Raw genomic sequence first — 22,629 nt, forward strand, 5'->3', positions numbered from 1 at the left:
TCCTTTGAGACAAGCCCTATCACAGCCAGGAGTTCACCTGCGGCATGGGTCATTTTAATAGCATGCGGTTCAAATTCAGTTTGAAAATCAAAGCAGAGAGTCAGGTTCCTGAGTAGAATGATGACCTTGGATCCTCAGTCAGTGGAAAGGCAGATCAAGGCAGACCTTCATCCCACAAAGAAGAGGGGGGGGGTTCAACTTATTTTCCAAAGCACCAGAGGGCAGGACGAGAAACAATGGATGGAAACTAATCATGGAGAGAAGCAACCTGGAATTAAGCAGAAACTTCCTAACAGGGAGGACAATTAACCAGTGGAACAGCTTGCCTCCAGAAATCGTGGGCGCTTCATCACTGGAGGTTTTTAAAAAGAGACTGGACAGTCACTTGTCTGAAATGGTATAGGGTCTCTTTGAGCAGGGGGTTGGACTGGAAGACCTCCCAGGTCCCTTCCAGCTTCTATTCTGTTTGATCCTTTATACCTGGAGGGGTTAGTTCTAATAGAACAGAGTAATAGGGTAGGAAGGGACCCTGGAGGCAGGAAACTCTCTTACAATGTCCATAGGACTTACGTGTAACCCGGAGACATTCCTGCAGATAAAAGCCATGAGAGAGAGTGGCCTTTTCTTTGCAGCGTTCAACTTTTTCAGTTCATAAAATCACAGGAATGGAAGATAGCTTGGAGGTCGTTTAGTCCAACCCCATGCTCAGGGTAGACGACCTTATATACCATCCTGGACAAATGGTTGTCCAATCTCTTCTTGGAAACCTCCAATGATGGAGCACCCACAACTTATGAAGGACCGATCCAAGGTCTTCTACTGATTAATTGTTATCACTGTCAGGAAATTTCTCCTAAGTCCCAGGCTGGATCTGTCCTTCAGATGTTTCCATCTGCTTCTTCTTGTCCTGCCTTCAGGTGCTTTGGAGAATAGGTCGACCCCCCCCTCTTCTTTGTAACAGCCCCTCAATATTGGAAGACTGCTATCGTATCAGCCCTATTCCTTCTCTTCATTAGACTAGACATATCTATTTCCCTCAGTTGTTCATCATACTGATCAACTACGTGGATGAGGTCAGGGCAAGTGTTATGTATCCAGTTGCAGGCATCTGCATATCAACAGCCACTAGGGGGCGTTGGCCTGGACAGTTTTGGCGGGAAACCTAGTTTCGGCGGGAAACCTAGGGCCAACCCCATTGGCTGGCCGCCTCCCTGGCTGGGTATATAAGGAGGCCAGGTAGCCCTTGTTCCTCAGTATGCACCCCCCACAATAAAGAGCTGAACACGTATTCCGGCTGGCGTCTCTTCCTTGCGTCGGACCCACTACATTACAGCAAGGCTGTCCTGAAGTGTCTGAGCAGGTTTAACTCCCTAAATAAGGGGATCAGGGATTGGATTGCAGCCACCATCTTGATTTGTTGGACTCCTCTCCTGCAGTTCCCCTGCAAGAATTCCCTGCTGAGCTTCTGCAACTTTGAAAAGTTTTCAGGGACTTCCTCAGATGGGGGAGGTCAAAAAGTCAAGATAGTGACCACAATTCCATACATGAAGCCCCACCCATTTTATTACACGTTAAGATTTTGATCGTGGAATTGCTGCAGCCATTTTGACTGGCTCTTTGGATCCGGTGTTCAGCTCCTTGCTGGTTTACCAAAAAAAAAAGCTTTCAAGTTTCTCTTTTCTTTTAGTGAAGGACCGTATCATTGTCTTTTTAATTTGACCGCCAGATGTGTCTGGCTGTCTTCCTTTTTCTGCCTAGGCTTTGGCACAAAGATTTCCTTTTCGGAAAATATCACCGCAGCATCCATAAAAGGCCTGTCTGACTTCAGAAAGCCGCGTTTGTCTAAGCGAACAGCAGGACGTTTGTCGGGTTGGGAACTCGGCCTTAGAAATGCACAAAGCAAACATCAGGGAACTGCACCCCACACGTGTTTCTTTTTGGAATGAGCTGAGGCGGTCTCCCCACACACCCCCACCCCCTTTGTCTCAGGCCACCGTGTCCTCCTCCATTCAGAGCTAAGCCACAAATCTTCCCGGCCTTTTTCTGAAAGAGCCGTAATAACTGCACGCTTCCTGAGCATTGCATTGATTTGGCCAAATGTGGGCCCTCGCTTATTTGTTAATAAATTTAAGGTCAGGAGGACAAAATCAGTCGTGGAACTCTGAGTCCAGGACTCCCGTTTTTTTCTGCCAGTTCAATAACTGAACTAGCTCTTGATCTTCCCAAACACCCAGATTCTTTCTCACATGACCTGCCGTCCACCATTGTCCAAACTATACTCGTGTCTTTGATGTTTCCTATCCCCAAGTTAAATGTCCATGTAACTGCATAACATTCACCTTGCCATTTTCCTCTGTTATTTTAGCTTGTCAGGTTCTCTTGGAACAAAATCTTCCTGAACGTAGCCATTTGCTTGGTGTTGGAACATTAGCAAGTCTTAGATTTGAAAATAAAAGAAAAAGGAAGTAATGCAGAAAACTTGGAGGAAAGCTCTCTTTTTTTATTACATTTATATCCCGCCCTTCTCCGAAGACTCAGGGCGTCTTACAAGCTTAGCAGTAAGCTTTGACTGGAACTGTACAGGGAGTGCTCAACTTAGGACAACCATTGAGTCCAAATTTTCTTTTTGCTAAGTGAGACATTTGTTAAGTGGATTTTTCCCCCTTTTATGGCCTTTCTTGACACAATTGTTAAGTGAATCACTGCAATTGTTAAGTTAGTAACACAGTTGTTAAATGAATCTGGCTTCCCCATGGACTTTCCTTGTCAGAAGAGCCCAAAAGGGGATCACATCATCTCAGGACACTGCAACCGTCATAAATATGAGTCACTTGCCAAGCCTCTCAATTTTGATCATGTGATCATGGAGATGCTGCAACAGAGGGATAGAATCAAGATCAGGTGAAGTATTAATACCACACTTGGAATATGACATCCAGTTTTGGTCACCACGATGTAAAAAAGATGTTGAGACTCTAGAAAGAGTCCAAAGAAGAGCAACAAAGATGATCAGAGGACCGGAGGCTAAAACATATAAGGAACGGTTGTTGGAATTGGGTATGTCTAGTTTAATGAAGTGAAGGACGAGGGGCCACATGATAGCAGTGTCCCAATATCTCAGGGGCTGCCCCAAAGAAGAGGGAGTCAAGCTATTCTCCGAAGCACCTGAAGGCAGGACAAGAAGCAACGGATGGAAATGATCAAGGAGAGAAGCAACCTAGAACTAAGGAGAAACTTCCTGACAGTTAGAACAGTTAACCAGTGGAACAACCTTCCTCCAGAAACTGTGAATGCACCAATACAGGAAGTTTTTAAGAAGAGACTAGACAGCCATTTGTCCGAAATGGTATAGGGTTTCCTGCCTGAGCAGGGGGTTCGGCTAGATGACCTCCAAGGTCCCTTCCAACTTTATTATTACTATTGCGATTATGATTAGTGAAAAATGATCATAAGTCAACTTTCTTTGTATGGTCACTAAATGAACTGTTATAAGTCCAGGGCTGTCAGTATACGCCTTACAAACAAGAGCGGCACCAGTACAATCCGACCAGGAAATGACCATTCCAACATTGCACCGTTAAGTTGTGTATGCAAAGTGCACCTTCCTGACGTTTAGCTTTGCTTTCAAGAGCCACGAGCACCGGAGACCCCTACTGCGTACCAAGCTGCTAGGAATCTTTCTTTGCTCGAGGGCCCGCTTTGAGCAAAACATCTGGAGAAGTAACCAGAGACCCTTATAAACAAGACAGCCATATCTAGGGACACGGTGGGAAGCTTTCCAGGGAGCAGCGTCATTTAAAAATCTTCTTTTCTCTTGCCTAGTTCAAAGCAGCTATTAATTAAATATTACTTTAAACATCCACCCCGTTTGAAGTTCATCTCCTGAATTCCTGGCCCACCTTCTACTCCTTCTTCTTCCAAAATGCACGATGGTAATCAGAAATGGCCAACAGAGTCAGAATAGAGCTGGAAGGGACCTTGGAGGTCTTTTAGTCCAGCCGCATGCTCAAGCAGACCATTTCAGACAAGTGACTGTCCAGTCTCTTCTTAAAAACCTCCAGTGACGAAGCACCCACCATTTCTGGGGGAAAGCAGTTCCACTGTGTTGTGATTCAGGGTCAGCCTGTGGGTTCGGCTGTTGGGTCGGACGACTCAGAGGAGGAGGAGGGGGGTGTTGAAGAGCTTGCTGATGATGGCCTTGAGGCTCCGCAGAGCCCTCAGCCAGGCCCCTCCCACCTGGTCACGACGCAGACCCAGCTGTGTGAGCCTGACAGCGTGGATGAAGATGACCCACAGCTGGCCCTGTTCAAGGACGCCCGACGCAGGAGGCAGTCAATCAGGAGTAAACAGAGGAAGGCAATGGGGCACCTCGGAAGGAGGCAGAGAGAAGCCACGCCCTGAACTGTATAAAAGGGGAATGTGTGGGAGGGCTGGTTTGCTGAAGGCAACCGCTTGATTAGTTACTGTTTCATAGCTCCTGTTTCATGGTTGGTGTCTTGTTTTGCTGTTTTATGTTAATAAATTTGGCAGGCTTAATTCCAGCCTCTTGCCGTTTGTAAAGGGGTTGTCCCTGCCTTTTCTGCAGGGCCGGTAGCAGGCTGGTACAGAACACACTGGTTAATTGTCGTCACTCTTAGGAAGTTTCTGCTTAATTCCAGGTTGCTTCTCTCCTTGATTAGTTTCCATCCATTGTTTCTTCTTTTGCCTTCTGGTGCTTTGGAGAAGAGGTGGACCCCCTCTTTTTTGTGGCAGCCCCACAAATTCTGGAATACGGGTAGTCCTCAAGTTAAAACAGTTTAGTGAGCATTCAAAGTTACAACAGCACTGAAAAAAGTGACTTATCCTTTTTTCACATTATGACGGTTGCGTCATCCCCAGGATCATGGGATCCAAATTTGGGCGCTTGGCAACTGACTCATATTTATGACGGTTGCAGTATCCCAGCATTATGTGAGCCCCTTTTCTGACTTTCTGACCAGCAAAGTCAATGGGGAAGCCAGATTCACTTAACGACCGTATTCTTAATTTAACAACTGCCATGATTCACTTAACAAATATGGCAAGGAAAGTTGTAAAATGGGGGGAAAGTCACTTTACACATTTCTCAGTTAGCAGCATAAAGTTTGGGGCTCAGCCGTGGTCGTAAGTTGAGGACTATCGTGTCACCCCTAGTCCTTTTTTATGCAAAGAGACAGCCTCAACTTTCTATCAGTTGCAGAGAGACTCTCCACATTGTTTCTCTTTGCGCTATTAGGCCACGTAATGGCTTTCTGGAGGGCGCAGATGTTATTTGTGATGGAATGCTGTGGAATAGATCATTGTCAAAAAGGAAAGCTTTCCAGTGAGAGACGAAATAGGTTTTAGAAGTTTCCCAGCTGAATTAGAAATTGCACTTAAAGGAGATGGTGGCTAATGGGATGGTCGCTGAAGATTAAACCACGACTGCGCTCAGGTATACCAGTTATCAGGTGGCTAACTGGTTGAGATACAGCCAGTCCACCTGTTTCTTCAAGTGGCTGTCCTTTCAGAAATGAGGGTGGTACAGGTAGCCCTTGACTTATGACCAGAATTAGGACCAAAATATCCGTTGCTAAGCAAGGCGGTTAAGCCAATTATCATCAGGTCAAAGTTGACTTGGCCTTCCATGCTTCTGAGGTCAGTAAAATGAGGACCCAGATTGTTGGGGGAGCAATATGCTGACTCTGTAAACCGCTTAGAGAGGCCTGTAAAGCACGGTGAAGTGGTATATAACTGCTAGTGCCAATGCTAGTGCCAGTGCTAATGCTAGTGCTAGTCTAGTCTAGTCTAATCTATTTCCCTGGTGGTGTAGCGGTTAGAATTAAGTATTTCAGGCAAACTCTGCCCACTGCCAGCAGTTTGATCCTGACTGGCTCAAGGTTGACTCAGCCCTCCATCCTTCTGAGGTTGGTAAAATGAGGACCCAGATTGTTGGGGGCAAGAGGCTGACTCTGTAAACTGCTTAGCGAGGGCTGTAAAGCACGGTGAAGGGGTATATAAGTCCAAGTGCTATTGCTCTTGCTTTTCCCTCCCTCCCTCCCTCCCTCCCTTCCAGAACTCTGCACACTGCCAGCAATTTGATTCTGATCAGCTCTCATCCTTCCAAGGTCAGTAAAATGAGGACCCAGATTGTTGGGGGCAATATGCTGACTCTGTAAACTGCTTAGAGAGGGACTGTAAAGCACTGTGAAGTGCTAGTGCTAGTGCTAGTGCTAGTGCAAGTCTAATCTAGTCTAGTCTAGTCTAGTCTAGTCTAGTCTAGTTCCCTGGTGGTGCAGTGGTTAGAATTCAGTATTTCAGGCCAACTTTGCCCACTGCCAGCAGTTCGATCCTGACCGACTCAAGGTTGACCCAGTTTGATGGGGGAGCAATATGCTGACTCTCTGAACTACTTAGAGAGGGGCTGTAAAGCACTATATAAGTCTAAGGGCTATTGCTAAGTGAGATGTGTCTGATTTTACCACCTCTTTTGACGCAGTCATTAAATGAATTACTGCAGTTGTTAAGTGAACTACACAGTCATTTAGCAAATCCAGCTTTCTTTATTGGGAGCTGGCAGGGAATTGGGAATTCCCACATTGGAATGACAGTCCCAAAATCTCTAGCCAAAATGACATGATGATCAAGAAACCTGGGAGTGATTATGTCACGGTATGTATAGAGCCCACCCCTGAGCAAAGATCAAGAAGTGTTGCACCTAGGTTGCTCTCTTCATGGGATTTTTAAGGAACTCGTGCACGAAAGAAACATTATCCTGGCTTTTTCTTGTAAATATGTAAGTTGAAAAGCGGGCAAATTAGTTTGCATCCAATTTAGGCTGGTGGGTAAGTAGCAGGAGAAAATTATATATTACACTTATATATGTTTCTCACATTTGGTGTTAGATACGTCTGGCTGATGAAGACATTCTTATGGAGATGACTTCCAACAGCACAATTATACCATTTAGAAATACAATTTTCAAAGGGCCCCTTTGGGCTGTGGATTTTTTTTTAACCTGGCTAATAGCTTCACATTCATTAAGATAGAAAAATAATATTTGATTTTTGTAGTAGGATCGAATGTTTCCTTGCGTTTACTTTGATTGGCTGATTCTTTGATTTATTGACTTAGTTGGAGTAAATTCTGCTTGTTTAGATGTAATTCATCCAGTTTGCTGCCTTCCTTGCAAAATTAATGTTTTTAAATTGTACAAAATGTAGGGAATGTTCTAGAAGAGTTTATTCTACCCTTACAGTCTTTCGCTTCAAATTTAAATTAGAACAAATTAGGCAATTTGAAGGTGTTGTGTGCTATAAAATGAGCATGAAAGTTCAGCCTTTGTGGTAGAAATCTCCTTTTTTCCTTCTCACCTTTGATGGAACTTTTATAAAGTTTTTTCTGATATCCTGTGCAAATATAAAGTCTTTACATAAGGCCAAAGACATGCAAAAAGAGGTACTGAAATAAGGCCAAAATTAAGACAGATCTTTCAAGGACACACTTGTCCAGAGAAGATGTTGATTCCTTTATTAATGTTCTCTCAGGAGAAGGATTCAGATAATGTGATCTTTTAAAGAAACTAATGCTGTTTGTCTTGGAAACTAAGAACAGCCTTGGTGTTTGAGAACAGGCCGAAATGCTGACATTTCAGTTCTAAAAGCAGAAATACTAAAATTCAGGATTAAAGTTTTGGCCTGGATATTCTTTACTGCTGTAGATGGTTCTTCATTCCTTGTCAGAGTTCTGAGAAGACATCTTCATGCATGCTCAATAGCTTCTTCTTCTTCTTCTTCTTCTTCTTCTTCTTCTTCTTCTTCTTCTTCTTCTTCTTCTTCTTCTTCTTCTTCTTCTTCTTCTTCTTCTTCTTCTTCTTCTCCTCCTCCTCTTCCTCCTCCTCCTCCTCCTCCTCCTCCTTTTCATTCTGGATTCAGGCCAAGTCCTAGCCAAAATTCATGTCCATTGCTTGACTCTGTGGAAATCATGTCTGGAAAAAGATTTACTTTTGGTTTATGTAGAGCCGTCCAGAAGGATCCATCTGGATATCTTCCAAAGTGAAGTCCTCCTATGGCCTTTTCTCAAAACTGAAACGTGACAGTAACAGAATAACAGAGCTGGAAGGGACCTTGGAGGTCTTCTAGTCTAACCCCCTGCTCAAATAGGAGACCCTATATCATTTCAGATGAGTAGCTGTCCAGGATGGAGTACCCACAACTTCCAGAAGTAAGCTGTCCCACCGATTAATTGTCCTCACTATCAAGAAATGTCTCCTTAGTTCTAAGTTGCTTCTCTCCTTGGTTAGTATCCATCCATTGCTCCTTGTCCTGCCTTCTGGTGCTTTGGAATGAATGAATGAACCATTATTGTCAAAGTATAACCATGTATACATTGAGAAAGTACAACCATGTATACATTGAGATTGGCTGAGCCTCCCTTCATGCCCCCACCCCTCAGCTTACAGTGACACAAACCCTCCATCTTATTACACCATGTGAACTAATTGCACAACACACCGGCCTTGCAAGTCAATTCTGCATAAAGTTTATAAAAATTATTTCCTGTTCAAAACCCTAACAGCCCATGGATAAAAGCTGTTTTTCAGCCTGTTGGTGCGGCTGGCTATACTCCTGTATCTCCTACCCGATGGTAGGAGAGTAAAGAGATACCGACCAGGGTGTGAGTCGTCCCTGAGAATTTTCCTCACTCTTCCAAGGCAGCGGGCCCTGGTGAGGTCATCCAGTGGAGTCAGGGGACAGCCCACAATGTCTTGTGCTGTGCTCACCACCCTCTGTAATACTTTCCTATCCGCGGCTGTCAGGCCAGTATACCAAATCACAATACAGTGCGAGAGGACGCTCTCTATAGTAGACCGGTAAAAGAGGGTCATTAGCCGTTGTTCTACCCTGTTCTTCTGCAAGACCCTGAGGAAGTGGAGTCTCTGTTGGGCCTTTCTAGCCACATGAGTTGTGTTAACTTTCCAGGTCAGATCTTCACAGAGGTAGAGGTTGACCCAGGGAGCCAGAGAGGCTTCAGAGGGATGGGAAAAGGGGTTATATAAGCCATAAGATTATCTTTTATCATGGGTACCTATTTGGAGAATCTTCTGACCAAAGGCTTCCCTGCTTCTGCTTCTTTTCAATCCCTAGGGTCTTGGGGTCTCCTCTTGTTGAGCTTTTCACTATCTGTGCTACTGCCATCACTAATGGGAAACTCAGCCCTTGGGAAACCACAGGCAATTTTTTTTTCCTTAGAAAACATTTTTCCCAGTAGTAATGTACGGAAAAAGGCTGAGCGTCAAAGAATTGATGCTTTCGAATTGTGGTTTTGGGAGAAAACTCTTGAAAGTCCTCTGGGCTGCAGGGTGATCAAATCAGCCAATCCGAAAGGACACCAACCCTGAGTGTTCTTTGGAAGGACAGATACTCAAACTGAAGCTCAAATACTTTGGCCACCAAATGAGAAGAGAGAACTCCTTGGCAAAGACCCTGAAGTTGCGAAAGATGGAAGGGGACGGCAGAGGATGAGATGGTTAGATGGGGTCATTGATGCAGATAACCTGAATTGGGCAAGCTCCAGGAGACGGTGGAGGAAAGGGGCGGCTGGCTTTCTGTTGTCCATGGGGTCATGAAGAGTCAAACACAACTTAGCGACTTAACAGCAAATAGAAAATGTGGAGCGGTCTTTTATGTCCAGCTTGGGTAAATGTATCCTTCAGAAGCTTATCTCAGTGGTTTGGCTTTGGTGAAGCAGAAACCCAAACCCTGCGTTGTCCTACAAGTATTGTTGGGAAGGTCTCCTGCCTGGAAGGACTAAAAAACGGTTGCCAGAACAGATGTAGATGATACATGAACAATCTTTTAACTTTGTTTTCTAGCCAGAGTCCGGAGGTCTACTTACTTTATCTTCAGGCGGTTGCAAACTGGATCCTCGGGTGTGTGTGTGTGTGTGTGTGTGTGTGTGTGTGTGTGTAAAAGGAATACATACAGTATAGCCTAAGAATAAAATAACGGGAGAGAGGAGTAAATGCTTAAGCCAGGGATCTGCAAGCATTAGAATCAAGTTCTTTGGCACAAAAGTTCCAATCTGGTTTTCCTTTTGAATGTCGTTCTTTTCAGAAATCCAGTTTAAGAAGAGAAAGTTTTATTTATTGCAATTGTTGAGGGCTCAAAAATTGTGTCTGAAAATCAGTCCAGGATTTAAAGCATATCACCCTTCCCCCCCGCTAAAAAAGCACATCCCAACATAAATCACCTTCTTGAATCTTCTATATCAGGGGTAGGCAACCTTGGCTCATTTATGACTCGTGGACCTCAACTCCCAGAATTCCTGAGCCAGCCACGCTGAGTGAAAAGGGAGAGGTTTCCAAGCTGAGCCACGCTGGCTCAGGAATTCTGGGAGTTGAAGTCCACGAGTCATAAAAGAGCCAAGGTTGCCTACCCCTGTAATCTAAATAGTTTTTTTGGGCATCTGAAAATATAAATTTTCTTTTGGGATACCCCAGTTTCTCCTAAGGTTCAACAATGGTTTCTGTACTACTTGGAGTGCATACTTGTGAAGTCCCTCAGAAGCTTTCATGGCCAAATGTTCTTGGTGTTGAGAAGACCAGATGTTGAGATTTGATATGATTTTGTAATTGACCTATCAGATAGGCCACTTAGCAAACTCTTAAAGATTGAATATCCTTCAACAGCCTTCCATGAATGGGTTTGGCCAGAGCTTTGTTGCAATTATTATTTGTTTTATTATTTGTTGCCTTATTCTTATTTGTTGCCTTATTCTTCTGTATTGTAGATGGATATTTGGTGGTTCATACCTTGTGGTCATCCAGGAAAAAGTTATATGAGATTAAGTCATCAAATAGGGAGGTTGATGGCCTTTTCAGAATTATGGAGATAGGAGTGGCATCTAAATATAACTAACACTGTCATTGATACAGTGATACATTGAGATTAAATGAACATCCATCAATATTCCATTTCTGTGGTCCAAACATAATAACTTCTTCCAACTCATGAAAGCTACAGTCTTCCTGTAGATCTTTTTTTTAATGATTTTGTTGATGTTGCTTTTTGGGCCTTGGGTTTGAACTTTGGGATATGTGCAACTTTCCATCTGCTTGTTATGTAGCAGTTGATCTATTCCCAGGGAAAGAAAAACCAACCGACTGGCAAATTTAGTCAGTAAATTTTCAAAATCCTAAATGCATTTTAAAACTTTGTTAAAATGTTTTATGTCAAGATATAATTGTGAATGTAATTTCTATCCATCCTTTTCTTGGTAATGTGCATTGACTAAACAGACTTAAAATCAGAAGTTTCCTGACTGTGAGAACAATTAATCAGAGGAATGGGTTGCCTTCAAAAGTTGTGGGTGCTGCATCACTGGAGGCTTTTAAGAAGAGACTGGACAACCATTTGTCCAGGATAGTAGTAGGTTTCCTACCTTGAGCATGGGGTTGGACTAGAAGATCTCCAAGGTCCCTTCCAGCCCTATCATTCTGTCATTCGAAGTCTGTGTTTTATTAAAGTTGGAAGTGTGACAAGATGCCACTAGACTTTTGATTTTGGGCTAATATAGACTAACATGGATCTCCTCCTATAATGGGAATAGACTTAGTAATTGGTCTGTCAGTAGAAGTAATAAATTCTGAAGGGTCAATGGATAAAGACTGTGAGGTTGATGGGACAGCAGTCTAGATATTAATGGAGTCTGGATTAATGCAAAGGACAGGGGAGAAGAAGAAAAAATGTGAAACAAAACACGAACAATACACATCCCTGCAGTCTTGAAGTTTTGTGGAGGGTTGTGAATTATAGTGTCTGCTGCCTGAAATCGAATAATGATAGGAGACTATAAAAGAGACTGATTCACATTTTAATGGAATTCCTCAAGTGTTCATGAGTGTATATCTGTTTACTTAGTACTAAAATCCTCATTCCAATTTTGGCTTAAAATTAATCTGAAAAAGTTCTGACAAAAGAAGTGATATACAGGACTCAAACTGAATTCTACTTCCCCTCCAGTACCTATTCAGATTATATCTAACCACAAGAATACATTTTTTATTAGAAATGGACTATCGAACCTAGAATAAAGAAGCAATTTCCTGACATAGAGCAATTAATCAGTGAAACAGTTTGCCTCCAGGAGTTGTGGATGCTCCAGCACTGGAGGTTTTGAAAAAGAGATGGATGGACATCTGTCCAGAATAGTACAGGGCAGGGGTGTCCAACCTTGGCAACTTAGACTTGTGGACTTCGACTCCAGAATTCCTCAGCCAGAAGTCCACAAGTCATAAAGTTGCCAAGGTTGGACACCCCTGCTATAGTCTTCTGTTTGAGAAGACTAGAAGACCTACGAAATCTCTTCCAGCCTTATCATTCTGTGATTCGAAGTTTGTGTTTTATTAAAGTTGGAAGTATTTATTTATTTAGCGTATGGCTGGTCACACACAGAATTAAAAGCACTTCATATTTACAAGTTAGAACAGTTAAAACATTTTTTTAAAAAAAGAAGCAATTATAAAACCTAAGAGGAAAACAGAAATAACATTTCAGAGTTTAATGTCGAGTTTGGAGATCCAGTCAGTAGCTGCCATTGTTACGCAGAGGAAGTCCTTAAAATCTCCTGGGTATCTTCTATTAGTGCATTCCCTCACTATATGTTGGATAGTCTGTTGGGGAGCCCCGCAATCACATTGTGCTGAAGGTGTCTTTCCCCATTTATACAGAGAATCGGCACACACCCCATGAGTCGTTCTAATTCTTTTGTATGTCACCCATATGTGTCGGGGTAGATTAAATCCTGGAGGTATACTATTAGGATTAATATGCTCAGAAATATCTTGGGAGGTATAGGTACTCCATGCTTCCATCCACTTTTGTATAGTGCTCTGATGTTCGGCCAGCAGCTTAAGCGCTGTGAGGAGTGGTGGATTTCTTGACTTTAACCAACATCTTAAGAGATCAGAGGTATAGGTATGAATGGGTAGAGAGGAGTTTAGCAGGATCTTACTATACTCCCGAATGAGAGCTTCTTGTCGTCGTAAGTGTGGGGGAAGTATGTGGCTAAGAACTGGTAGCCAGTGAATAGGTGTAGATTTTATGCACCCAGTAATTAATCTCATCGTATGGTTGAGTTGAACATCAACAAGTCTTGTATATGAGCTGTTTATCCATACAGGTGCGCAGTATTCTGCTACAAGATGGCACCAGACTTCTGATTTTTGGCTAATGTAGACTAACATGACTCTCTTCCTATAATGGGAATAGGCTTAGTAATTGGCTGTCTATAAAAGTAATAAATCCAGAAGGGTCAATGGATACCTCTGTGAAGTCTACCTCTGTGAAGATCTTACCTGGAAAGTCAACACAACCCAGGTGGCCAGAAAGGCCCAACAGAGACTCCATTTCCTCAGGGTCTTGCGGAAGAACAGGGTAGAACAACGGCTAATGACCCTCTTTTACTGGTCTACTATAGAGAGTGTCCTCTTGTACTGTATTGTGGTTTGGTATGCTGGTCTGACAGCCGCAGATAGGAAAGTCTTACAGAGGGTGGTGAGCACAGCACAAGACATTGTGGGCTGTCCTCTGACACCACTGGATGACCTCGCCAGGGCTCGCTGCCTTGGAAGAGTGAGGAAAATTCTCAGGGACGACTCACACCCTGGTTGGTATCTCTTTACTCTCCTACCATTGGGTAGGAGATACAGGAGTATAGCCAGCCGTACCAACAGGCTGAAGAACAGCTTTTATCCATGGGCTGTCAGGCTCTTGAATGGGAAATAATTTTATAATTTTATAATTTTATGTATGATTGACTTGCGAGACCAGTGTGTTGTGCAATTAGCTCACATGGTGTAACAAGATGGTGGGTTTGTTGTCACTGTGAGTTGTGGTGGTGGTGGGGGCATGAAGGGAGGCTCAGCCAATCCTAATGTATACATGGTTGTACTTTGACAATAAAGGTTCATTCATAAAGACCGTGAGTTGATGGGGCAGCAGCCTGGATATTCCCCATATTGGCTGGGGAATTCTAGGAGTTGAAGTCCACAAATCTTAAAATTGCCAAGGTTGGACACCCCTGGTAGAGGGTCTCCTGCTTGAGCAGGGGGTTGGACTAGAAGACCTCCAAGGTCCCTTCCAACCCTATTATTTTATGTTCTGACTTTCTGGCTAATGAATTAATAGCCGTTTGAATCATGAAATCAATTTTTCCTGAGGATGGGTTTCAGTTAAATCCCTGAACTCTGCACATTGCCTGGAAAGTCTTGAGAAAGCTTGTAGGGAAACTGTGTGTCACCACCTTCACCTCCAAGAGAGTCAATGATAGGCGGTGGTGTGGTTGACTAAGCACATTGATTTGTACTTTAAATTGTAAGCCGCCCTGAGTCTTCGGAGAAGGGCGGGATATAAATGGGATTTAAAAAAAAAGACAGTTCTCCTAAAAGGATCTTCCTGGTGTTCTTGTTGTTGTTTCAGGTTGTGATCAGGACCACTGGGGCCCTCACTGCAGCAACCCTTGCCAATGCCGGAATGGAGCTCTGTGCAACCCCATCACTGGCGCTTGTGTGTGCGCGCCGGGATACAAAGGATGGCGCTGCGAGGACTTGTGTGAGCCGGGAACTTATGGGAAAGGCTGCCTGCTCAAGTGCCAGTGTCACAATGGGGCAACCTGTGACCACAACACAGGAGAATGTCATTGTGCACCTGGATATACTGGAGTTTTGTAAGTCATGGGGCTGTGGGTTTTAATTTCAGGGGAAGCAGCAACCAGTTTTATGTAGAGGTGAAGGCCTCGGGTTAGAAACCAGAGAATTGTGAGTTCAAGTTCTGCCGTAGACATGAAGCCAACTGGGCTGGTCACCCTCTCTCAGCCCTAGGAAGAAGACAAGGGCAAACCATTATTTGCTTGTTTGTTTGATATGTGTGCCACCATCTCATCTAGAAATGCCAAGAAAATTTGCAGGGACTTGTCCAGGCAGTTGCCAGGAGTCAACCCTGATCAAAATGCACAAAATAATACTCAGAACAACTTATTCTTACCTCTAACACCAACATCTGCCTATCCCAGGTCTTTGGGAAGAACTCGATAGGTGGAAAAAAATTCAAATCCAGTCTGAACCTCTGGCTGACTGTGCCACAAACCACAATAACAATTACTTAGAATTGAGGAAGAGGTCTGTTAATGACCTGCTAATGACTTTGTGCCATTTCCCATCACTATCTTCTACAGTAAAAAAACAACCCATCTTCTGCATAGGGTGTCAACAAGCATTTTGAGATTCAGTGAAGCCAAAACTTTCTTTAACAACATTTAACTGATTAGAAAACTTGAGAGACCAACCTATCCTGAAGGATTTCAATCACCTCATTCCAGCAAGATTTCATTGCTCTTGCCCGAAAGATCAGAAGAATACAGGCAGTCCTCGACTTGTGACCATAACAGAGCCTTCCCATCACCACCATCATCATTCATGCTGCTAGTAAAATGGGTCAGTCGCAAGATTGACCCAATTTTATGACCTTTTTTTTGCAGAAGTTGTTAAGCAAACAATCATGGTCATGAAATGAACCCAGGGTTCACTATGAGGTGGGTTTTGCAGAAAATCGGATGTAACAGCCAGTTTTCAGCAAAACTGTCAGAAAATACAGTTACATGATTACAGGATACTGCAAATAACTATGCGGCTGTGTTGCCAAATGCTTAAAGTTCAGTTACGTGATAAGAGGGATGACTGCCGGAAATCTGGAATCCGGTCATAAGTAGCCCCAAGGTAGATGCATAGAGAATGTGAACTGTCTCTAAGCAAGGACTATGTGTACTCTCAAGCGAGAACTACCTGTAATCTTAAATTTCAGTGATCTTGCAAGATTTAGTTATTTAGGTTATTAAAATAGTACAGATTAGGTGAAACCTGGCTCAAAAACAGCAACGGTGAGAGGGACCTTGGAGTCCGAGTGAACGATCAGTTAAACATGAGCCAGCCGTGTGCTGCAGCTGCCAAGAAAGCTAATACAATCCTGGCTTGTATAAACAGAAGCATAGAACCAAAATCACATGAAGTATTAGCACCACTTTATAAAGCCTTGGTAAGGCCACACCTGGAATACTGCATTCAGTTTTGGTCACCACGTTACAAAAAAGATGTTGAGACTTTGGGAAAAGTGCAGAGAAGCGCAACTAAGATGATTAAAGGCCTGGAGACAAAAACATATGAAGAACGGTTGCAGGATTTGGGTATGGCCAGTCTGGAGAATAGAAGGACTGGGGGGACATGAGAGCAGCATTCCAGTACTTGAGAAGCTGCCACAAACAGGAGGGGGGCTGTGTCAATTTATTTCCCAAAGCACCAGAAGGCAAGGCAAGTAACAATGGATGGAAACTAATCAAGGAGAGAAGCAACCTGGAATTCAGGAGAAACTTCCTAACAGCGAGGAGAATTAACTAGTGGAACAGCTGGCCTTCAGAAATTGTGGGTGCTTCATCACTTAAAGTTTTAAGAAGAGACTGGACAGTCACTTTTCTGAAATGGTATAGGTCAGGATCTCCTGTCTGAGCAGGGGGCTGGACTAGAAGACTTCCAAGATCCCTTCCAGCTCTATTCTCATTCTAAAATTTAATTCTGGGTTGATCTGATGGAGTGATGGGGGCTTCACCACCCCTTTTGTGCTGCCTTGCCTTCCGTTGCATGGAAATTGACCTACAGTGTGGTCAGATTCTTCCATCACAAACCAAGAGTCTATTAACTCTTTATGGCAACTATCCTTGGACGTTCGTGGAGCAAGGGCGGGGTGGGGAGAAGTGACATCACACATGTCAAACCAGCATTCTGACGTCATGGTGGCTTCTAACAGAGACCTATGCTAATATGCCCTAATAGACCTATCATTCCCTGTGAATTGATCTGGCAGTAGAAAGCATTTATATTTGTGAGTTCAAAACTGCTTCCCTGAGACAGTGGGTATTGATTTTGTTTTTCTCATAAATATTTATAAATGTTGTTGTTTGTTGTGAACATTAGGGATCTAGGACAGATTGCAAATTCATAAAACAGCTGCTTTGGTGTGTACGCCAGCCTCTGCATGAGTCCATCAATCAAGATTTTCAATATGTCTGTTGAATTGATCCTGACTTCTCTGAGTTTTATTTAGTATCCCAATCTCAGACTAAGATGTGAGGCAGGGGTAGGCAACATTCTGGATTTACTTACAGGCAGAGATATTACAGGCAGCCCTTGACTTACGACTGCATTCCTGTTGCTAAATGAAACATTAGTTAAGTGAATTTCGCCCCATTTTATGACTTATCATAATAATAATAATAATAATAATAATAATAATAATAATAATAATAATAATAAGAAGAAGAAGAAGAAGAAGAAGAAGAAGAAGAAGAAGAAGAAGAAGAAGAAGAAGAAGAAGAAGAAGAAGAAGAAGAAGAAGAAGAAGAAGAAGAAGTTGGAAGGGACCTTGGAGGTCATCTAGTCCAACCCCCTGCTCAGGCAGGAAACCCTATACCATTTCAGGCAAATGGCTGTCCAGTCTCTTCTTAAAAACTTCCAGTGTTGGAGCATTCACCACTTCTAGAGGCAGGTTGTTCCACTGGTTAGTTGTTCTAACTGTCAGGAAGTTTCTCCTTAGTTCTAGGTTGCTTCTCTCCTTGACTAGTTTCCATCCGTTGCTTCTTGTCCTGCCTTCAGGTGCTTTGGAGAATAGCTTGACTCCCTCTTCTTTGGGGCAGCCCCTGAGATATTGGAACACTGCTATCATGTCACCCCTCACCCTTCTCTTCATTAAACAGTTGCCACAGTTGTTAAGTGAATCACTGCATTTCTTAAGTTAGTAACACTGTTAAGTGAATTTGGCTTCCCCAATGACTTTGATTGTCAGATGGTTGCAAAAGGGGATCATAAGACCCCGGGACAATGCAACCGTCATAAGTATGGGTCAGTTGCCAACCATCTGAATTTTGATCACATGACCATGGGGATGCTGCAACAGTCATAAGTGTGAAAAATGGTCATAAGTCATTTTTTTTCAGTGCCTTTGTAACTTTGAACGGTCAGTAAATGAACTGTTGTAAGTCGAGGACTGCCTGTATTTCATATACTTTTTATTTTGTATTGGGAGCCTCAGACATTTTGAAAACCTCAGCTGGGATTTGGGAGACTTCAACTTGTGACCGTCCATTTTCTGAAATGAAAACTTTCAAAAAATAGTCCTTTCACAAGCCAGAGTGGTGATTTTCTTTGGGAATAAAGATCTGTTAATGTAAGCAAAAGGTTTTGAAAGAAAACCTGTCTTTTTTGAGCGATAAATATTAGCTCTCTACATTTTTCTCTGAACACTGTTGATGGGATCCAGCTGCGTGATGGATGATTTGTATATATCTTGGAGCAATGGTGCTGTAGCTTACAAAATTGTTTTGTGTCTCTCCTTTCTGTTCCCTTTGGGTTGCTGCCCTTCTCCTTTCCCCGCAACCAACCTGCGCAGTTGTGAAGAGCCGTGTCCCCCCGGCAGCCACGGGGTCCAGTGCGAACAGCGATGCCCCTGCCAAAATGGAGGAACCTGTCACCACATCACTGGAGAATGCGCCTGTCCCCCAGGATGGATGGTAGGAAAAATCGGAGCACCGCTACAGTCGAGAGAAGAGAACGTTTGTAGCTCAGAGTTGAACTGAGGGGTCCTTAGTGCTCTCTGAGCTTGGTGGGTTGTTGTTTTTTTTTTGCAGAAGTTTCATTAGCCAACTAGGTAACATCATCAGCATTGATGTTGTTGCCTAGTTGGGTAATGAAACGTCTGCAAGAAAACTACCAAGCTCAGAGAGCACCAAGGGCCCAACATCTACCGCCACGAGCCTTATAATGTTTGTCTGAGTGAATTGTAATTGGATGATAACAATCTTTGCACAACTGCAAAATGCTTGTGAGACAGATTCTGCACTGAGCCTTTTTAATTGTCTCACAAGCATCTTGCAGTTGTGCAAAGATTGTTATCATCCAATTGTAAATCCACTCAGACAAACATTATGAGGCTCACGGTTCCAATTGGTGTGTGATATGCCCTGTGTGGCTGTATATATGACAGAGATGGAAGGGTCCTTGGAGGTCTTCTAGTCCAGCCCCCTGCTCAAGCAGGACATCCTGGCCTGGCCTGTCTCTTCTTGAAGACCTCCAGTGATGGCGCACCCAGAACTCCAGGAGGCTACTCACCTGTTTTTACAAGAATCTCACCCAACTAACTGCATTCTCTTGGGAACAACCAAATAAGAGTTTCACAAATGGTGAGGGGAAGTCTCCATCACTTCCTTCGTTGCAGGAATTCAAAGCAAGCCAGTCTCTTAACTTCATCCCCCAACCCACTAACTAGAGCAGGGGTCTTCAAACTGGGCAACTTTAAGACTTGTGGACTTCAACTCCCAGAATTCCTCAGCCAGCTGACCCCTGAACTAGAGATTCCAGCACATCTGAGGATTTATTTCTCTTTTCTTTCTTTCCGGGTGTAGTTTCCCCATTTCCTTGACTCAACCTCATCTTCTTCTCTTTCCAGCTTTCCCACCTTTTTTTTTTTGCTGCAAAGAGAAAAGAGTTTCCACACGTGAGAAAAAGAAAGGTTAAACCACGCCAAGGAGAAAATCAATTAGTTTTATAAATTGAGCACCTTATTTTATAGGCAATTAATTTTAATTAGTAGTTATTAGTCCAATTAAAATAAATTTATTTATTTTTTTCTCCTGGCCCTGCCTGTTTTATTTTAATCTGGCTTCTGACAGGTTTACTTATGCGCAGAGATATATTCAAACACATGTACAAACCTGTCAAGATACCCAGACTCATTTTGTGGGGGTCGTGGGGCAGAAGGCATCTCTAGGAAATTTGGATTGAATTTTGAGAGTTTGGTCTACTCGGATAAATATGGTCTCTACCCTGGATTCAAATATTGAGCCAGACTGAAGGGTGATCTATTGAGTGAATATAACAATTGTGAGTTGTAAACCATATTTTAACGTAGTCCCTGGGCTCTCATTGTACTGCCACAAACAGCTAGGTATCTATGGTAACCATTTAGCTACCTGTGCAATTTTTTCCTTAAAAAAAGTCTTCTAATTTTTCTTCCAAAGGAAGAAAACTGACAAATGCTAGCCTGTTGCATTATATTTATTTCTAAAAATGTTTGTGGGCTTTGCACGAATCCACGGATTCAGGTGGCTTTAATAAATATTGATTACACCTTTTGTTTTTTATACCGTGTCTGCACTGCCTTAACTTCTCAAAACTCAAGGCAGAGAAAATATGCCACTTGCTGCCATCCGCTTACTCTCAGGTGGGGTGGAGACCCAATGCAGATCAAGAGAGGTCTTTCCCCAAAGTACAACTAACAGAATAGCAGAGTTGGAAGGGACCTTGGAGGTCATCTAGTCCAACCCCCTCCTCAAGCAGGAGAGCCTATATACCATTCCAGACAAATGGCTGTCCAGTCTCTTTTTAAAATGTCCAATGTTTTCTTGAAAACCTCCAGTGTTGTTTCACTGATTAATTGTTCTAACTGTCAGGAAATTTCTCCTTAGTTTTAGGTTGTGTCTCTCCTTGATTAGTTTCCATCCGTTGCTTCTTGTCCTGCCTTCAGGCGCTTTGGAGAATAGCTTGACTCCCTCTTCTTTGGGGCAGCCCCTGAGATATTGGAACACTGCTCTCATGTCACCCCTAATCCTACACGGAACTACTTCTATCTGGAGAGAAGCATGCAGGGGGTAATTCAAAATTCTGTCTTGGGTCCAGTACTTTTCAACATTTTCATGAATGATCTAGATGAGGGGATTGAAGGCTAGCTCATCAAATTAGCAGCAAGCTGGGGGGAATTGCCAACACTTTGGAAGATAGATTCAAGATCTAGAAGGATCTTGACAGTCTTTCTAGGATCGCAGAATCTTTTTTGTATCATGGTGACCAGAACTGGATGCAGTATTCCAGGTGTGGCCTTGCTAGTGCTAGTGCAGTCTTAAAACAGTAATGTAACTTCTCGTGATCTTAAATGCATTGGCCTTTTTTGGCAGCTGCAGCACAGTCTCGGCTCATATTTAAAAAACTTTTCCACCAGGACTCCAAGATCCCTCTTGCAGTTAGTGCTATTGAGCATTTGGTTTTTCTTTTTAAGTGTAAAACCTTAATTTTTCTCACCGGTGAATGGCATTTTTGTTGAATAGGGGCCAGTGTTCAAGACTGTCAAAATCCTTCTTATTGAAAAATTCTGATTAAAAATTTCTTATTTTCTTATTTAAAATTTCTTTTTGAAAACTTATTGAAAATAAATTGATAGGGGTCAAGTTATTTTCCAAAGCATCAAGAATGAATGGATGGAAACTAATCAAGGAGAGAAGCAACCTGGAATTAAGGAGAAACTTCCTAACAGTGAGGACAATTAACCAGTGGAGCAGCTTGCCACCAGAAATCGTGGGTGCAGTTACTTGTACAGGTTCTTCTGCTTGAGCAGCGGGTTGGACTAGATTCTAGAAGAACTCCAAGGTCCTTTCCCGCTGTGTTCTATTCTTCGGAATCTTGAAACTATTTTCTAAAGCAGGGTCCTCAACCCCAGTCCGTGAACCATGCCAGCAACCGGTCCGCACAAACAAGCAAAGCCCCATCCGCGAGATGCAGGCAGCACACAAAACCAGGCCCCCTCTGGTCCGTGGAAAAACCTCTCTCCACGGAACCGGTCCCTGGTGCCCGAAAGGTTGGGGACCTCTGTTCTAAAGTGGTCCCCAACCTCTGTTTCCTCCCAGCTTGTATCATCTGCAATAATTAAGATTTTCAAAATCCTCTACATGGTTGAATTAAAATTCCTTTGGGGAAAAAAAAACCTGGGCAGGGGATATTTATGAGAAAGACATGCTAATGCTGCTTGTGTTCCTCCATGAATCCCAGAGGCAGTCTGTTTGTCATTGTTGGCAGGAGAAACCTGAGACTTAGAAGGAAATCTGAGTTAAAACCAAAACTCAGTTGTGAATCTCACTGGGCAGCCCAGACCCCAACCCTGCTGCTTAACTTAATTCAAAAAACGTGAAACACAGGAAGGTTACAGGATACAGGTAGTCCCTGACTTACAGCAGTTCATTTAGTGACTCTTCGAAGTTACAACAGCACTGAAAAAAGTGACTTATGATCCAAAGGTGTTTTTTCAAGAGGCAACTGAACTTCATCGTTTTTCTTTGGAGACTTTTCGCTTCTCATCCAAGAAGCTTCTTCAGCTCTGACTGAATGGTGGAGAAGGGAAGGATTTATACTCCTTGCAGAGAGCTGGTCATTTGCATCCTTTTAGAGAGTCGTTGAGGCCACTTGGAGGTTTACCTGTGTCCTCGGGGTCACCTGAAGTACTGCAAATGGGTGTGGAGCCTTTTTGGAACTGCTGAAAGGATTTGTGTTGTATCCCAAATCTGCTTTTTCAAGAGGCAACTGGACTTTTGCTTTTCTTTGAAGACATTTCACTTCTCCTTCAAGAAGCTTCTTCAGCTCTGACTGGATGGTGGGGAATAAAAGGATTTATACTCCTTGCAGACAGCTGGTCATTCACCTTCTTTTAGAGAGCCCTTGAGGCCATTTAGAGGTTTACCTGTGTCACCTGAGTAGTGCAAATA

At 43.1% G+C, this 22,629-nt stretch overlaps 1 protein-coding gene across 1 annotated transcript in view; it reads left to right on the forward strand.

The window, feature by feature from the left end:
• MEGF11 (multiple EGF like domains 11) overlaps positions 1-22,629 on the forward strand; it is a gene marked incomplete at its 3' end in the record, with an annotated part of 413,211 nt that overhangs the window by 187,020 nt on the left and 203,562 nt on the right. Inside the window, 2 exon segments of the mRNA XM_081337571.1 lie at positions 14,478-14,724; positions 18,492-18,612. Of these exon segments, the coding sequence (XP_081193697.1) occupies positions 14,478-14,724; positions 18,492-18,612 (368 nt within the window).

The sequence above is a fragment of the Vipera berus genome (assembly GCF_964194415.1).
Source record: "Vipera berus genome assembly, chromosome: 12".
Classification (NCBI taxonomy): Eukaryota; Metazoa; Chordata; class Lepidosauria; order Squamata; family Viperidae; genus Vipera; species Vipera berus.